At 52.0% G+C, this 18,670-nt stretch overlaps 2 protein-coding genes across 2 annotated transcripts in view; one reads left to right on the forward strand and one right to left on the reverse strand.

Annotated features, from left to right (window-relative positions):
* The window catches only part of LOC103547663 (proteasome 20S subunit beta 4), a 46,935-nt gene that overhangs the window by 22,827 nt on the left and 5,438 nt on the right, over positions 1-18,670 (reverse strand).
* Positions 9,871-18,152, forward strand: LOC139081427 (methanethiol oxidase). Its single transcript, XM_070607020.1, has 12 exons — positions 9,871-9,998; positions 12,572-12,628; positions 12,819-12,931; positions 13,197-13,382; positions 14,063-14,183; positions 15,580-15,762; positions 16,051-16,229; positions 16,695-16,773; positions 16,861-16,982; positions 17,254-17,346; positions 17,515-17,633; positions 17,841-18,152. Exons 1-12 carry the CDS (start codon positions 9,995-9,997, stop codon positions 18,001-18,003), a joined length of 1,419 nt encoding a protein of 472 aa, XP_070463121.1. The 5' UTR covers positions 9,871-9,994; the 3' UTR covers positions 18,004-18,152.

Raw genomic sequence — 18,670 nt, forward strand, 5'->3', positions numbered from 1 at the left:
TTGCTGCAATAATAACAATAACACTTAGTATACGCTAAGTGCTACTCTAAGAGCTTCACATATATGCCTTTAATTTTCAAAACAACCTAGAGGGGTTACTATTTTTATTTTCTCTCTTTTAGAGATGAGGGAACTGAGGTACAGAGAGGTTAAATAACTTGCCCAAATTCATACAGCTAGGAACCAGTAGAACCAAAACTCCAACACAGGCAGTCTGGTTCTAGAATTCTTGCTTTTAATCTCTTAATAATAGGTTGCTTCGAGCTGGTGATGGTGCATGGTGGAGAGCCAGCCACCTGTAATCCAAGCCGGAATGCTTTTTCTTCTCACTATCTTTCCTGCGTAACTTTACCTGAAGCCACTGGAGTGGACTGAGGAAGGAGGTGCAGTTTAGCGAGCAAGGGCAAGCTGGAGGGCAGGCCAGGGCATTTTCTGGCTTCTTTCTGCCTTCAGGATATTCCCTGGCTCCATCCAGCTTTACTTGAGGGTGGGAACACTGTGGCTTGTGAGGATCAGATATTCCTCAGTTCATGAGGGGCCTTGGGTCACAAAGTCACCTGGTGTCCCACGGTTCCATGTTTGGTTTCTGTTGGAAGCCACAAGCTCGCAAGAGACTATTTATCAAGAGAACTGTTATTTGCTGAAGTGGGCTGGGCCTCTACACCCCTTTGGGACACCCTGGGGACTCTGCTTCTGGGTCTTGCCTGCCACAGCCTCATGGATCACCCCAATTTGTCAAGCACCATTGGATCCACTGAGTCATAAGGCCCTTGTGGCAGATGTGTTTGAACTACAGCCAGGAGTGGCCAGACAGCCTTTCGCCTTCCAAGACCCCACTCTCAGCAGCTGCCTCTGCCCCTCAGGTTCCAAGTGCAGCCCTGGCACCACTGGCGGTGCTGGACCTGGGGAGCTTCTGCACCATTGACAGCCACCCCCACACTTGTCTGCCCCATCGTCAACCAAACCCACTCCCTACTGTCCCTATTTCTTTGGGTCAGAGTCCTCCTCGGGCACACCTGGCTGTCCAAGACTGAGTCGACGCTTGCCCCTGGCTGCAAGGAGACCTGGGAAACTGAGTATCCGGCCTTTCGGTTCCTGTAGGGGTTATTGGGTTCTATCTCCCATCAAACATAAAAAGGGCTGCATGTGCTGGCCAGCCCCAAACAATAACACAAAAACCACCTCTCTCCAGGAGCTGTTGTGAAGGTTTTATGACTTGCTACGCTGGAGCTCAGGCGTTACAGGCACAGAGTCTGAAGCCCTCCGCCTAGATTCGAGTCCTGGGCTCTGCTGCTCACTAGCTGTGGGACTCTGAGCAAGCTACTCCCTTTTGTATGCTGTAACTTGCTTATCTGTAAAATGGACTTGATAAGAGCACCAACTTCACAGGGTTGTTGTAAAGATTCAATCAGGCAGAGTGTGTAAAACAGCTTACAGAAGTACGTGGCACATGGTAAGCTTTTATGTGAGGGTGTGTGGTTCACTTCTTTCTCCATCCTTAAGTGCCTAGAACACTACCAAAGACACATTAACATGCAAGGAGTGACAGCTGCTGAGGTCGTTACTGTTGTCATGACCCAAGTCTTGTCTACTTGTCCAGGTATTTCTATGGACTGTGTCCCAGAGGTGGAACTCCTAGGTACAATGGTATGCACAGTTTAACTTTTGACAGGTTTTGACAAACTGCATTTGTTAATAAGGCCCCAACTGACCAATCCTGAATGAGCGTGCCCTTTGCCTCACATTCTCACCAATACTGGATTTTAACCTTTAAAATTTTTGCTCATCGGATAGACAACAGTGTTGTTGTATTCTGTCACTATTTCAAGTTTTAACTTATGTGTGTATTTCAAGTTTACTATAAAATTTTAAAAATACATAATGGAAACGTAACGTGATAAACAAAACTTGCTCCCCATAATCGCAGTCCTCCAAGGCAACCACGTTAGTTACATCCGGCACATTTGGTGTGATACAGGAAGCTTCATCTCCACAAGTGCTTTTCTATGAACATGTAAATCTACGTATAGAATTTAAATATATATATTTAAATTAGTTTAATACATAAAGTAATTTAATAAATTAATTAAAACTACATGGTTTAACTAATTAATTTTACATATAGTTTTAATTAAATGGGGTCACATTATTTTTCTGATTTCTCCCCCTCAATCGTATTTCCTGGATATCCTTCCATGTCAGTATATACAAAACCATGCATTATGGTTTCCTGGTGTTCCATATAACGGACGTTCTGTAATATATTTAACCGTTCCCCTCTTGGTTGTCTCCAACTTATCACTATTGCAAACAATGTTGCAATGAACACCCTGTTCATTGCATATTCGTGTACTTGTCTATATTGCGTACTTGTCTTTCTATAGAGATCCCTAAAAGTGGTTTTCCACTTAAAATGTTGCCAGGTGTTGCTAAATTGCCTTCTTCAAATGTTCCACCATTTTATACTCTTGACAACAAAATACAACTGCCCTTTTCCCCACACTCCTTCCAACTCCGAACATTATCCATCTTTTTATTTTTGAAAATCATATATTGTTGTTTTAATAAGCATTTGTGTAATTGCTAATGAGATTGGGTGCCTTTTCTTATGTTTATTAGCCATTTATCTTTCATTTTCATATCCTTGGAATATTTTTCTATTGTGTGTTTGTCTTTTCTAAATTAATTTGTTGGAGATCTTTGTATACTAGGAGCAATCATTATTTTTCAGTTTAAGCCTTTTAAACTGAGCAGTCTTTTGATAAGCTGAGACAGGAAAGCCCACGATATTCTTTTCCCAGAGAGCACTTTCCACATTTCTACACATGGCTGGGACCCTGGGGAGACCCTCGTGGAAATAGCGGGGAGATACGGTGTGTGGAAGACAGAGTCCAGGACAGGCAATGAGGCTCTTTCCCAGGCCTCCCTCTGAGTCCATGTAGAACCGAGGACAAGTTTCCCAAAGCCTCAGGACTCGTGTCTCCCTGGGACGCTGGAAGAAGTAGCCCCCACCTTCTTCCCAGGCAGCATCTTGGCTCTGAAGTGAGAAAGCAGAGGGCCTGGGCTCCCCAGGGGAGCAGGGATTTGTTCCCGCCCGTCCTGAGCCTCCGTAGAGAAACTGTAACTCAGGGATGTGACTCCAGGGACCAAAGTTCTGTCCAGCCTCAGATAGAAGGGCTTTTATTTTCCTTTGGATATTTTATTTACAGTACTGTAACATGTCCAAAAGGGAGGCTTGATTAGGGGTTTTGATGGCTTATTTTGGGCCGTTAACCAAGACTGATGCAATCTTTTCTTCCCAGGGCTCTTAACTGAAGGTGCAAGCTAAGTGGGCCGCTGTAAAGGTGGAGTTAATTGCATAAAACTCATTTTATGGCTCTTGTCTCAGCTCTTCTGGAGCCAGACTTGGAACAGGAGGACGGCTGGGGGTGGGGGTGATGGCAAACTTTCACCTATGTGCCTGTAACCGATGTTGCTGTTACCTGTTTTACACCACATAATTGGTTTTCAAACTCGCTTCACCTTTTCCTCTTGTAGATTAGATGTGTAAAAAGATACGCAATTTCTGTTCCAGTCAGAACCTTCTTCAGTTAAACAGAAAATTGGTCTTCAAGGTACCTCCCTTTCTTTCCTATAGATCAAAGAGACTTAAAGATTTATCGACAGGCACAATAGAAAGGTATGGACCCTCTTTAGATCTTGATTCAAATAAACTGTAAAATTCTTAAAAAACGTGGGTTTTTTTTAGGAAGATTAGCCCTTAGCTAACATCCACTGCCAACCCTCCTTTTTTCACTGAGGAAGACTGGCCCTGAGCTAACATTTGTGCCCATCTTACTTTATGTATGGGATGCCTGCCACAGCATGGCTTGATAAGCAGCATGTAGGTCCATGCCTGGGATCTGAACCTGCAAACCAGGACTGCCGAAGCAGAGTATGTGAACGTAACCACTATGCCACCAGGCCAGCCCCAAAAATTTATGAGACAATAGGCGAAATTTGAAAACTGATTGAATATTTGATAATAGTAAAGACATTAATTTGTTTAGGTGTCATTATGATATTGTGGTTTTATAAAAGAATTCTTATCTTGAAAGGATACATACTGAAATACCTGCACAAGAAATAAAAAATGTCTAGGTTTGCTTCAAAAAAATCCAAGTGGAGGGAGACTGGGAGGTATAGCTGAAACAAGATGGATTATGAGCTAATTTGTATTGAAGGTGGGTGGTGTACCTGCGGATTCATTATACTATTGTACTTTTTTTTTGCTGAAGAAGATTCGTCCTGAGCTAACATCTGTGCCAATCTTCCTCTACTTTTTAGTATGTGGGCCACCAGTACAGCATGATGAATGGTGTAGCTCTGCTCCCGGAACTGAACACAGGCTGCTGAAGTGGAGCCCACTGAACTTAACCACTAGGACACCAGGTCGGCCCCTCTCTCTACTTTTGTATATATGAAACTTTCCACTGAGAGAAAGAGATCTCTCGCTCTTACTATTTTTCTATTTTTTCTTCTTTCTCAAGAGATGAGGATAAACCAGTTAAGAAGGCAGCCGTTGCTTTTCAAACACTTTTTTCCCTCTCTTTAGTGTCTCCTTGCTCTTATCAGTAGGCCACCAGTCAGCACTGCCCACTGAGAAGCACGCATCTGATAAAACTGAGTCGAGCTAAGGTGCTAGGAGCTCAAGCTCCCAGCGGTGATTCCTGCAGCCCAGAGCTGAGAAGACGCCTTCCCACAACAAGAAGACATGAACTGCTAGCGGTAAATTTTCAAGCATCAGTGGCAGGCCAGAAGGGAGACTTTCTGAGAGGATTGGAGGTGGGGAGGAAGCTTCCAGGTGCCTCTCAAAAGCGTCCTTTGTAGGAAGCCCTGGCAGAGCGCATTGTTTTTTAATTATTTCTCTCCCTTGAGTTTTGTCCTTGCTCTGAGTGGCAGGCTCGGAACTCAGCATTGTTCAGAGAAAGGAAGGTGATGCTCATCCAGCGTGAGCAGCTGGATGAATTAGTCAAACTCTGTTTCTTTGATGTGAGATGAAGAGAAAGCTATTTATCTTTCCAGGTTTGCCGTGGGCAGTCCTGGGCTAACTCACTGCCAGCGTGCAGGCCGAGCCTGGTGCCACTCACACCTGGTGACATGTTCTCAGTAAACTACTGAGCTACTCCCTTCCTCTGAGGGCATGAGGTTGGTCTGTTAAAATGTGGAGAAACGAGCCAGCAGAACTCTGCTTAGCTCGTAAAAGCCTTGACCTGTCCAGCCAGTCCTGCTTCAGGCTTCCACAGGCTGCTGCCTTATGTACCATAGGCATTGTGCATACATTTGTGTTGCTGGGTTTTTTAGTTTGTTTATGCTGTTCATTTGCATGCAACTCTGCACCTGTATATAGCAGACAACCCCATCTAACACTGCACCTTCAATCGCCCTTACCTTATCCTACTTCCTTCACAGCACTTCCCTGAAATGATGTTATTTACTCGTATGCTTACTTGATTACTGGCTGTCCCCCTTAGGAGGTCATCTCTATGAAGGCAGAAACTCTGCATTGTTTGCCACCCTGTCTACCGAAACACGTGCTCCAGAAAGGTGTGTGGAGTGCAAGAATGCACAAATGAAGAAACAACCATACACACGTGTGTCTTCCAAAGGAGAGGGCAGGCAGGTGGGTGGGACAGCTGTGGCATGAAAGGCACCGGGGCCAGTCCTCCTCCCCAGCCTGGGCTCCCACTGCGGCCCTCACCTGCACTACATTTGATCTTCCATCCTTTTATTTTCCATATCTTTCTCCAAAATATACATATATTAGTATATATATAGATACCTTTATTTGGGATTTTGGTTACAAAAATAATACATGCTTATTATTTTAAAAAATATAGAAGTTTATTACGTAAAAATGGAACATCATCCCCTTCCTTCCATTGCCTCTCTCCAAAGGTAACTACGGCGAGCACATGGATGTATAGCCTTCCAGGCTGTCCTGCAGCACAGGGGGTCTCCACCTCTCCTCCCACCTCCTCCAGGAAGACCTCACTGCTCCTTTCAGGAGAATCTGCTTCTTCACTGCTCTCCCCATTGCAGAGAGAGTCTCCCTGTCCTGAGACCTCCACGAAACAAAACCCCACAGCTTTGCACATCCCTTCTGGTTCTTCTGCCTCCCCACCCTCCTAGCCCCCCAAACCAAACCAAACAAAACAGGAGGGCAGGCCCTGTGGCCTAGTGGTTAAGTTTGGTGTGCTCTGCTTTAGCAGCCCACTTTCAGTTCCTGGGTGTGGAGCTACACTGCTCTGTTAGTGGCCATGCTGTGCTGGTGGCCCACATACTAAAAAATGGAGGAAGGTTGGCATAGATGTTGGCACAGGGAAAATCTTCCTCAGCAAAAACAAAATGAAAAAAAACAGGAAACAACATGGAGGGACTGAAAAAACTGTGAGATCTGGAGTCAGATGGACCTGGTGGAAATCCTGCTCTGCCATCTACCAGTGGCCTTGGCCCTCTCTGAGCCTCCGTTTCTTCGTGAGTAAAAAGGAGGCTGATTTACCTACAAGACTGGGTTGTGGCAAAGCTTAAATGGAGTGCTGCAGACAAGGGCTAGTGCTGACCAGGTGGTATGTTAGGGTTAATTCCCTTTTCTCTCCGGTATCACTCCCCTCGTCAGACTTTCATTGCTTCCCTGTCATTTTTCTTTTGCTGGACATGAAGAACACTGAGTTCTTTTCCTTTTTCTTACATTAAATTATTCCTATAGGGGGCCGGCCCCGTGGCCAAGTGGTTAAGTTTGCACTCTGCTTCAGCAGCCCAGGGCTTCAATGTTGCAGATCCTGGGCACGGACATGGCATCATTCGTCAAGCCATGCTGAGGCAGCATCCCACAAGCACAGCCAGAAGGACCTACAACTAGAATATACAACTACGTACTGGGGGGCTTTGGGGAGAAGAAGAGTAAGGGAGAAAAAAAAGGAAGATTGACAACAGATGTTAGCTCAGGTGCCGATCTTTAAAAAGAAAATTATTCTTATAGACACCAACTTCATCATCTCCTCTTCCTTCCCTTTGCTGGATTTAGTCCTTTCCTCACTTCCCCATCTCACTGATCAATGTTCCCAGGACGTGTTTAAAGAGGCCCAAAGTAATCAGCCTGTGGGTAGAAGAGAAGAGGGGAACCAGCCTCTGCCCTACATCATCCCCACGCAGCTGCGCTCCATGGCCCCTGTGGCCACAAGAATCTACATCCTGTCTGGAGAGGCCAAACAAAGCCAAAGGGCAGCAGTTACATAATCGCCTGGCTATCCTGCTGTCAACACGATAAGCTACCTCCTCCAACACTTACTGTGAATTTCTGGGGCTTGAAGCAACAGGAACCAATGTAGGCAGCACCCAACCAGCAGCCTTCCCAGGTACCTGCCTCCACCGTGGGGTGGGGGTACCCAGCGTCAGGATATTGGAAGCCTCCCAGGATTAGCAGAGCAGGCTGCAGTCCCACTCTTCCCAGAGTCCTGCCCAGGGCTCAGACCGAGGGCCCTCCCACTACCCCTTTCCTATGAATCCAGGAGTCCTCCAGCTCTGGTGGGCCTCGGGCTAGGGAAGGGCCAATCAGATAGGGGAGGAACCCCTTAAGCTCCTGAGAAACAACAGTACAGACGCTCAGGCGACAATCATACTGACTGGGGTGCAGCTCTCCACCCTGGAAGCCCAAGCCCTGTCTGTGCCAGAAGAAGCAAAGACACCGCGGGCCATGAACACTTGTCTGTCATCAGCCTGAGCCCTGACCCTCACGGCCTCCACCTGCAGCCTGGATTAGGACAATTTTCCCACCCCCTGCAGGCTCTGGAGCAAGAATCCCAGGAGAAAGCAGCAGGTAGAGTCTAGGGGTGCCACGGAGGAGCCACAGAGACAAGTCAGGTCGTGAAAGAACTTGCAGTCAATGAGAGACTCGAGAAAAGCAAAATAACAGCTTTTTTGGAGTTAACGACTCAAGAACTTTGGATAAGAGGGTGGGCATGGGGTTTCTTTCTCCTTCAGACCTTGGATGTTGGGCTACCTCAAGCCAAAAAGCAGGAGAACAGAGAGGAGGTAGGAGACGGCGACTTCAGGAGAAGGGCCAGAGGGGCGGAATGAAGGCAGGGTGAGTGGCATCCGCCAGGAGACAGGAAGCTGGCCAAGGCAGAGAAGCAGCCCTCCGGGGCCGCCCCGTGGGGGCAGCTGCAGCCACAAGGCTGACGTCGATATGTGCCTGGCTGATGGTGCAGTGGTGAGCGGATAGGCATACGAAAGAGCCAAGAGGGCTTGGGGACCTTGGGGATAAGGGAGGACCTCTGCCCTGGGCAGCCACAGAGCATCTTCCTTTGTAGGCACATGATCCCTCACCGTGGGAACCAGGGGGACAGACACCCGTCACACCGAGGCCCAGTTTGCTCTCCTTCCCTCCTCTCCTGTTGGGACACCCGGGGGTTTCTACTGGCAATCTCAAGTCCAAACTTTGTCCCTTTCACTATCCAATAAAAACTTCACTCCCAAGCTTTCATCCAAGGAGATGAAAGTGGTTCTGTAGACACAGAGTCAGCAGGTTCCTAGAAGAGTGGGACAGAGGTTACCCTGGTCAGGCAGCCAACTTTGAGGAAAGAGGGGGCCCCTAGCCTCGAGGTCTAGAGCAATTTGGGTGGGTGCCCTAGTCCAGCCCTTCAAACCCTGGCTTCTCCGGATGAGGGCAGCCCCAGAGAGAGTCAACGGATCAGGCCTCAGCCCTGCTTCAGTTCTGCAGCGAGCAGCTGTCACTTGCCTGGGGGCCCTGGCACGTCCCTGGGACACTATATTAGCAGGCTCAGCAACCCTGGCTGTCTCTGAATCTTCCAGCTGGAGGACTCCCTCCTGGATAGATGGAGACCCTGGGAGTTTTATGGCTTGTCACAGGTGAGCAAGGGACAGTGGCACCATGCTGGGCTCCCCCAGGGCCCTGCTACTTGGTCCTGGGCAGCTGTTGAGGCACCAGGCTGGGAGCTGAGGGGAAGGCGCCCCACTTCCACCTCCTGAGGGTTATGAGGGTAATAGGGGCTAATAATGGGCACTGCCGACTTTCCTTCCACTTCAAAGCTCAGGGGAACGAATGGGTCTGGGCAAAGAGGAACCTGGGCACACTGCTCAGCCCTGGTTCCTGTCAGGGCAGCTGTGGCAGGAAGACACGGGTGAGCAGTCCTTGAGTGGGTAGGAATGCACCTTTTGGAGCATAGATGCCTCAAATAGGATCATCTTAGGGACAGCTGACCCTGGCTGTGGAGGTAGGAGCAAACGGGCCCACAGCCCTGGGTGCCCCTAAATGCCAAGAGGCAGGGCCAAGCACAGAGATGAGCATCTACAGGCCCAGGAACATGTGCACACACACGCTCACACAAACACACACTCACTCACAGGCACACACCACACACGCACGCACATATGCACATGCCCACACAGGCATAAATATTCTGGCAGGCTCACACTCGCATGGGCACACACACGAGTCCAGACACACAGGCACACACATACATACACAAGCACAGATTTCCACACATAGGCACACTCACAGGCGCATACTCACACACAGACACACATACACACTCATGCAAGCACATGTCTAAAAGCACACACAGGCAACACACAGGGACACAGGAGCATGCACATGTACAGATACCCAAACTCACACATGTCCAGGCAACCACTAAAGCGTTACATACACAGGCATAGCACGTATCTGCACACGCACAGGCTCCTCCACACACCCTGTAACTCCAACACCAACCGTCCAGGCCATTTGAGAGAGTCCTGGCCAGCTGCCTTTAGTTATTTGCACTGGGCCACAGCCCAGGCCCTCCCTCTGCCCCGCCCCACCTTCCATTGGCTGTATAAATTCCCTCCCTTTGCTCCCTCCCTGGCACAGCCTGCCTCAGACACCAGCACAGCTTTCTGCCTGTGTACACTCCCGGTGGGCTCGTCAGGACCAAAGCTAACAGCCAGCAGCATGGGTAAGGAGGGGGACTTCCGACAACCAACAACCAACAGCTGTGTGCTGCCCACCCCTGGCTGCCCTACAGGAAGTGACAGAAAACCTGGGGAAGGGAAGCTGGTTAGGGGAGGGAACACTGAATTCTGCTCCACTGTCCCCACCTTGCTCCCACCCCAGCATTTCCCAGCTTTGCCAAAGTTTCTGGAGGTGCAAGGGAAGAAAGGTAGACAGACTGTTGGGAAGGGTGACCTTGGGCTCCCACTCAGCTCCCCAGCTGCGGCCTGGGGCCAGGGTACCTTTCTGCAGCTGAGAATATCAGGTCGGGGGTCGTGTAGGGGAACCTCTATATCCCTAGCTGTCACCTTAGGAGACAGACAGACCTGATTTCAGTCCCGGGTCAACTTCTTACTCCAGCGAGTTGGAACCCAGGGCTTCAATACCCAGGGCGCTTTCTAGCCACCCTACATCACCAGTCAGTCTGGGAGGGAAATCAGGGAGCCCACACTCTCTCACTGGGGCCTGTTTGAGTGCCTCGCACTCTCTCAATCCCCAAAGTCCTTCTGTTCCTCTATCCATGGGCTCCTGGATGTCTGCCTGAGGAGGACTTTGGGGCTGGTTGGGAGTGTCAAAGTCCTTGCCCCGTTGGATCTGGATCTTTCCAGGGCTGGCAGAATGCCCAACGGCCAGCGTGGCATTGGGAAAATCTGATTAGCTTTCCCTTGGTTTAGCTCAAACCCAAATAAGTTCAGAGACCTTGCTTGAGTGGCTTAAGACAGGGGGTTGCTCCCCGGAAAGCCTGATGCTCACTGTGGCCCGAGTGGCATGCAGGGCCTGACTCTGACTGAGAAGTGCTGGGGGTCGGGATGGGGAGGGAAGGGGATGGGGATGGGAAGATGATGCAGATGACAGCACATCCTGCACACCTGTAGTCCTCTCTCAGTCTCCACCTGACTTTGCAGCTTTTGTATCTCTGTCTTGATGTCCCCGAGTTTTGAACCTCTTTCCCCTCCTCCTGGCCTCCTGTGCCAAGCCCTAACACAGCTTGGTCTTGTAACAGAGGAAGTCTCCTTAATTCCTTTGGAAGATCTCTCTCTCTCACCCTGCCCCAACCCCCACAACCCTCAGCCTCTCTCTGGACACCAAGCACAGCCTGGGATCCTGCTCCCCCTTCTCACACAGCCCTCCCCACATTTACACAACACTCCTCCTTTACAAAAGTACTTCTGAACGCTTTGTCTTATTTGGCCTTCACAGCCACCTGGAGAAGAAGGTAGGATATTATTACCCCCTTTTAGCAAAGGAAGGGGGGAAAGTAGATCTCTAACCTGGAGCTGGAAGCCAGGTTTCTGGACTCTAACAAGCTGTTGCTTCCTCTTCGCCTCCCAAGTCACTTGGCTGCTGTGAGTAGGGGGACCTGGCTCCCTGGCAGAGGGCCTGAGCCCAGGCTCCAGAGGAGGCTCAACGCTGGCTACTCCTGGCTCTCCACTAGTGGCCCCCGCTGTCAGAGGAGTGGCCGGACTGGCCCTGGGACAGGGCAGGGAGGCAGTGCCCAGTCCTGTGAAGTCCACTCCAGGATTTCCTTCAGCCTTCAGCTCCCGCTGTGCTAGTCCTCAGCCCTCCCCCTGGTCAGGCTCCAAACCCTGTTGCCTAATGCCTGGTGCTGGCAGCCCTCCTCCTCAGCAGCTCACTTTGGTCTCATAGATCAGCGTGGCTTCGCTTGCCAGACTTCAGGGGGCAAGGAGGGCCACTCCCTACAGCTTGGAGGGTGAGCCTCTGAGCTCTCCAGAGTTGGGTTAAACACCTTAACTTACAGATAAAGGACGTGGGACCCACCCAGGGGTAGAGTCTGGTCCAAGGACGTCCAGCTGGTATCGGCTGTGCCATCTCCAACTTCAGTCTCCTCTCCCTCACCAGACCCTCAGTTATGTAATCCAGGCTCTGGGCCAGCAGCCTGGGGTCAGGACCCAGAGGGGAGAAAAGCAGGAAGTGTCCCAGCCCCTGGTATAGACACCTTTCCATGAAGGGAGCTGAACAGGCACCACCCTCTCTCCCTGAGAGCTGCTCCTCAGGAACAGTGAGGGTTTACTGGCTCCTACCAGGCAAGCACAAAGCTGCACACTGGACTACACCTTCCTGTTTACTTCTCATCAAGCCCACTGTGGTATTCCTAATACTCTCTTGCGACGCATGATGTGGACACTGAGGCCGGGGAGGTTAAGTAATTTGCCCGAGCTCCCATGGCTAGTCAGTGACCAGCTGCAACTGGGACCCACGTCGATGTCATACCCTCCACACCAAACAGCCTGCGCATCACTCGCGCTTCCCCTGTCCTCCCCTGGGCCCCGCTTGAGTGTCTGTCCACCTTCAGGTCACGTCTCTGCAGGTCTTCCTGCTACACCCACGCACTCCTCAGGGCTTTGAGGGACAGGGAAGGACGGGGTGGGGGAGTGACGGGGCTGCTTCAGGAGGGGACCCGGGAGAGCCGCCTGGCTGCCTTGGCCGGTGGATGGGGTGTGTGTTGCAGCAAGCAGGAAAGGAGGCTCCAGGGCCTGCTCCTGGAGCCAAGTGGTAACACGCCTGTTGTTTTTGCAGCTACGAAATGTGGAGATTGTGGGCCTGGCTACCCTACCCCTCAGGAGGCCATGAAAGGTAAGTGCAAGACATCTCTGACAGCCAGTGCCCCGGGAAGGAACTCTGCCAGCCAGCGCCCTCTGCTGATTCCACTGCTGCTGGGGGAGGGAGAGCTCAAACCCGGGCCTCCACCCTCAGGCACACCCACAACTGCCCCTGCCACTCCTTCCCACTCCGCCATCCCCACTGCCTGCTTTCTACCCTGCAGGACCCAGGGAGGAGATTGTCTACCTGCCCTGTATTTACCGAAACACAGGCACTGAGGCCCCGGATTACCTAGCCACTGTGGACGTTGACCCCAAGTCTCCCCAGTATTCCCAGGTGAGGTGACGCTTGGGCACCAGAGTATCCTGTGACTCCTTCTCTAGCCCTGGTCTCGGCGATGGCCTTCCCCAGCTTCAGCCTTCTTTGCCCTTCCTGGGTATGGGTGTGCAGCATGTTCAATGCACAAGAGCACCCCCAACTGTAAGGAGAGAGCCTATGCTTCACTGCCAAGCCAAACTGTGTCCAGGGGGATGCATTTTCTGAAAGGGCACAGAGGTGTGGTCTGGGTGAGCACCACCCCCTGCCCCCTCTCCCATCCTAGGTCATCCACCGGCTGCCCATGCCGCACCTGAAGGATGAGCTGCATCACTCAGGATGGAACACCTGCAGCAGCTGCTTCGGGGACAGCACCAAGTCTCGCAACAAGCTGGTGCTGCCCAGTTTCATCTCCTCCCGCATCTATGTGGTGGATGTGGGCACCGAGCCCCGTGCCCCGAAGCTGCACAAGGCACGTCCTCTGCCCTTGCCACTCAGGGATCCTAATGTGCCCACCACCCTGGACAGCCTCCAGGCGGGAAACCACCCCTAAACCAGCTGCCTCCAGCTGTTGCACAGGGTCTGGGCTCAGCAGCAGGGAGGGGGTTAGACTTCAGAGGAGGGTGAGCGAGGCTTCCTGGCTGGTCAGCATCCAGCACCGTGGGGCTGGGAACCAGAGGGCAGAGGGGAGGCTTCTGTTTTCACTCTGAGAGGGGGAAGGACACACTTTTTCCCAGGCAGTTACGAGCCCAGGGCCTCCCTTAGGCAGGAGCCTCCCATCCTTCCTCTCAACACTTTGTCAAGTGCCCTCTTTGCACGAGGCAGGCACTGCTGGCTGCTGGTGATCCCAAGCTGACGCTGGCATCGGCCCAGCCTGGGAAGAGCTTATGGTCCCACAGGGCTGTGAGTGCCTTCAAGACAGATGGGGGAGAGAAGGCAGTGCTTTCTGCCTGGGGAGTTAGCAGGCTGTCTGACTCTCCCTCTCTGCTCTCCAGAAGTTACAGGCTGAATCTCTGCCATGTTCCCTCAGGGAAAATTGTGTCCATGTTTTGAAGGAAAAGAGGACAGCACACAGATGTGGGAGCATGTGGGATAGGGAGTGGGGACTCCCGGCCCTGTACAATTCTGACGCCATTCTTTACCCCTCTCCAGGTCATTGAGGCCAAGGACATCCATGAAAAGTGTGGCCTGGGCACCCCTCACACCAGCCACTGCCTGCCCACTGGGGAGGTGATGATCAGCACCTTGGGAGACCCCAAGGGCAATGGCAAAGGTACGTGCCAGCACTGCAGGCACATCTCATCTGTGCAAGGAGCAGATCCCAAGCTGGGGGACAGATGGAATCACCTTCCAGGGAGAACCAGGGGGCTGAATCTCATCCAATATTTCAACTGGAGTCAAGTAACTTCAGTTGTTTCAATGATTTCTATGACGATAAGCCTTGACTGATGAATTCACTTAAAAGTTATAATCAGAACAGTCTGCCATGGGGAATGTGAGCCCTGACATGGCCCCAGAAAACACATACATTTAATATCGGCCTTTGTGAATTCGTGAGCAAATCTCACAGTCCTTGGGGTCCTTAATCTTCACATTTGCTCTCTCATTTATATAGATGATACCCATAAAATGTCTACTATGTGACAGACACAACCTGTGAGATAGGTGCTACTGTGACCCTGTTGTACAGGTCAGAAAACCGGGGCACAGGTTGGTTAAATAACTTACCCAAAGTCATACAGATATGAAGTTGCAGAGCTGGAACTCAAACCCAGCAATCTGGCCCCAGAATCTATGCTCATCACCACACTGTGCTGCTTCTCTCTGAGCCTTACCTGTTTCATCAGAACCCCCCTTCCAAGGGCTTAGAGTCAAGGTCGTCCTGTTAAGGTTACTGCACCAGACTCTACTTAACTGCTTTTTCCAGGAGATGGGAGGAACAAGACATCCCAGTTTAATAACTTTCGTAGACATATAGTTGTATCGGCAAAGAAGGGTCAAGGTGTCATAACACACTCACCAAGGGAAAAACATATTGGGCATTTATGTTGAATTAGAAATAAATATAATTTGTCTGCTCTATAAAAGAACGTAGTGAGAAGAATGGAGCTTAGACTCTGGCAGGAATCTCACATCCAAAGTGGGAGGCTGGGCAAGAGAAGCACACGGTGCCTCCCCAGAAGATCTCTTGGCTCAAGGAGAGAAAATTTTCCCCAGTGGTCTGGGAGAGGGATGAAGTTGATGGGAGGTAGGGGCACCAGAGTAACTCCTCATGTCCCCAGGGGCGCTCTGGATGGACCCTTTGGACGCCTGAATTTAAGAAGCTCACAGGGGCCGGCCGGGTGGTGTAGTGGTTAAGTTTCTGTGCTCTGCTCACTCTGCTCGGTGGCCCAGAGTTGGTGGGTTCAGATCCTGGGCATGGATGTACACCCTACTCATCAAGCCATGCCGTGGTGGCAACCCACATACAAAGTAGCGGAAGATTGGCACAGATGTTAGCTCAGGGACAATCTTCCTCTCCAAAAAAAGAAAAAGCTGGCAAACCCAGTGGGAGGAGGGAGCACTAGACAATGGGCTTGGAGCCTCTTGGACATGCCTGGGGCTGAGGGCTGGGTCAGGGTAGTGTCTCTACTGCCTCTACCTGCCACCCTACTTCCTTCCCTGCTCAGGGGGTTTCGTGCTGCTGGATGGAGAGACATTTGAAGTGAAGGGGACGTGGGAGAGGCCTGGGGGCTCTGCGCCTATGGGCTATGACTTCTGGTACCAGCCTCGACACAATGTCATGATCAGCACCGAATGGGCAGCTCCCAATGTCCTACGAGATGGCTTCAATCCTGCTGATGTAGAGGCAGGTAAGACGCCCCCCCCCCCCCCCGCCATGGCTGGCAGGAACCAGGGTACACACATGCCTCCTGTCTGCGCCCACACCCCACTCTCCAGCCCTCTTGCTTCCCTCAGGTGGACCCCAGACTCTTGGGTGATAGTATAGGACATGCTGAGGGCTTTGATTTGCTCAGGCGTCCCTCTGATCCCTCCAACCTGTTTTCAACCTTCTGCCCTGCGCTGTGCTCCAGCCTTTCTTTGCCCCTGCCCTCCCGCCCTGGTCCTGAGCCCGTCCTCTGGCCCCATCCCGACCCCAGGGCTATATGGGAAGCACTTACACGTGTGGGACTGGCAGCGCCATGAGATCGTGCAGACCCTGCTTATGCCGGACGGGCACATCCCCCTGGAGATCCGCTTCCTGCACGACCCGGCTGCCTCCCAGGGCTTCGTGGGCTGTGCCCTCAGCTCCACCATCCAGCGCTTCTACAAGAATGAGGTGACAGGCACCCTCTGGCCTTCTCCTCCCAGCAGTCCTGTCAGTGCCTCTGCCCAGGCTTCTGTAGCCATGATGCTCCCCTCTTCCTAGGAGGGGCCCAGGCCCCCTCTGCCTGGCTCCACCAACCTAGACTTCTCCAGGGACAAAAAGCAAGGCTACCTGCCCTGCCTTTCCTCTCTCAGTCCCAGGCCAATTTCCGCCTAGACCCTAACTGACGAGATTTATTCATCCACTCCAAAATATCTAGTGAGCCTCTGTGGTAGGCACTGTGCAAGGCGCTGGGAATGCAGCGGTGAAGCAGGCGTGATCCCTGCCCTAAAGGGCCCGGATAGGAGTTAGAGCCCAGTGGCAAGAAGGCCCTTCTCCCTGTCTCCCTGTGGACACTAGGCTCTGAGGAGACCTAGATCTCATCCCCACCCTCCAACTCTGACAGGCTCACCTCTCTGCCTCCTAACCCCAATACAGGGAGGTACTTGGTCAGTGGAGAAGGTGATCGAGGTGCCCCCCAAGAAAGTGAAGGGCTGGATGCTGCCCGAAATGCCAGGCGAGTGCCAGGGGAGGGTGGGAATGGGAAGGTGACTCTCACCTGGGAACAAGAGTCCTGAAAGCCTCTGACCACACCCTACTCCAGGCCTCATCACTGACATCCTGCTGTCCCTGGACGACCGCTTCCTCTACTTCAACAACTGGCTGCACGGGGACATGCGGCAGTATGACATCTCTGACCCAAAGAGGCCTCGCCTCGTGGGACAGGTGGGGCCCTAGCAGGATGGCAAGAAAGAGAGGGAGGATGGAGTAAAGAGTCTGGGGAGGAGGTTAGAAGAGGGTAGAAGGTGGCTGGGGATGACAAGGGAGGTGGAAGCATGGCAAAAGTGGGGGCTGCAGGCCAGGACACTGGGGAGCCACGGCTAGAAGTGAGGAATGGGAGGGAGTGAGAGCGTCCTAACTAAGGCATGCTGCCCTTCCTGAAATGTCCTCACCTCCCACCACCGTCCTCCATTATGCCCCTCGCCTCCCTATCCAGATCTTCCTAGGGGGCAGCATTGTTAAGGGAGGCCCTGTGCAAGTGCTGGAGGACCAGGAGCTAAAATCCCAGCCAGAGCCCCTTGTGGTCAAGGTGAGGATCTCTGCCCCTGCCTCATGGGCCCCCTCAGATCCAAGCTGGAGAAGTATGGGGGAAGGGGCGGGGCAGCGTCTGAGCACGCCCTTGGGGTTCCCGTGGTGCCCGAGCTCCCCTCCGAGGATGCATGTGTTACCCTGGGGTCTGACCTCTGGTTTTCCCAAGGGGAAACGTGTGCCTGGAGGCCCTCAGATGATCCAGCTCAGCCTAGATGGGAAGCGTATCTATGTCACCACGTCACTGTACAGTGACTGGGACAAGCAGTTTTACCCTGACCTCATCAGGTGAGAAGCTGACAGCCTGAGCTCCCCTCCCCAGCCTTCCTTTCCCAGAGGGGTCCTTTGGCTTTCTGAGGACTCCTCGGCACCCAACCTGCCCCCACCATACAGACCTGGCCCCCTCCCCCGGAACCCACCCTTGCACTCACAAGCTCTTGGGAGAAAGGGACGCCCCCTCTGACCTGTCTCTTCTCCCCTCCCCACTTCCACCAGGGAAGGCTCCGTGATGCTGCAGATCGATGTAGACACAGTAAAGGGAGGGCTGAAGTTGAACCCCAACTTCCTGGTGGACTTCGGGAAGGAGCCCCTCGGGCCGGCCTTGGCCCATGAGATCCGCTACCCTGGGGGTGACTGCACTTCTGACATCTGGCTCTGAAGTCCACCCCCAGAGCCCCACTCCACATTCTGAGCCCTTACTTAGCAGGGACCTGGCTCCACCCTTCTCTCCCACAGACCCCGACCCTTGGCGCCTTGTCCTACCAAAGCCAAACTGAGGCTATTGAAATGTATTGACCATTATCTACATATACCGACCACTGTTGTGTATTGCTCACGGTGTTCTTTTCACATGAGTTCTGGGAAATTATTTCACCAAGAAACTTGTGAGCCTATTCCTCAGATCGCCTGGTCTCTGGGGGCACGGGGGCCTGTGACTCCTTTTCTGCAGACACATTATATCTTGCACAGGAAAGTCCTGAAGAGAACTCGGGGTGGGGGTGGGGGGGTAACAGTAACTAGTTCCCACCAGTGATTACAACAAGATCCTAATAATGCGAAAATCTCACTTTTATGGCCACACAGAAAGTGAAGATTCTGAGGATGGTTGCCATAGGGAGACCTGGGGAGACAGAATGCCAATCCATGTTACTTTAAACTTTATATTTTCTTAAGTCGTGCTTCCTTTTCACGAACCTAAAATTTCCCCCATCAGCCCAGTAGCAAATAATGTGCCCCGTCACACAGGAGACATCCTAGACAGCTGATACAGACAGTGCAATCTATTTCCACCGCTGGTGAGCCTCCTGGGAGAACGCACTGTTGTT

This window comes from Equus przewalskii, unplaced genomic scaffold (assembly GCF_037783145.1).
Source record: "Equus przewalskii isolate Varuska unplaced genomic scaffold, EquPr2 ChrUn-10, whole genome shotgun sequence".
NCBI classification, from domain to species: Eukaryota; Metazoa; Chordata; class Mammalia; order Perissodactyla; family Equidae; genus Equus; species Equus przewalskii.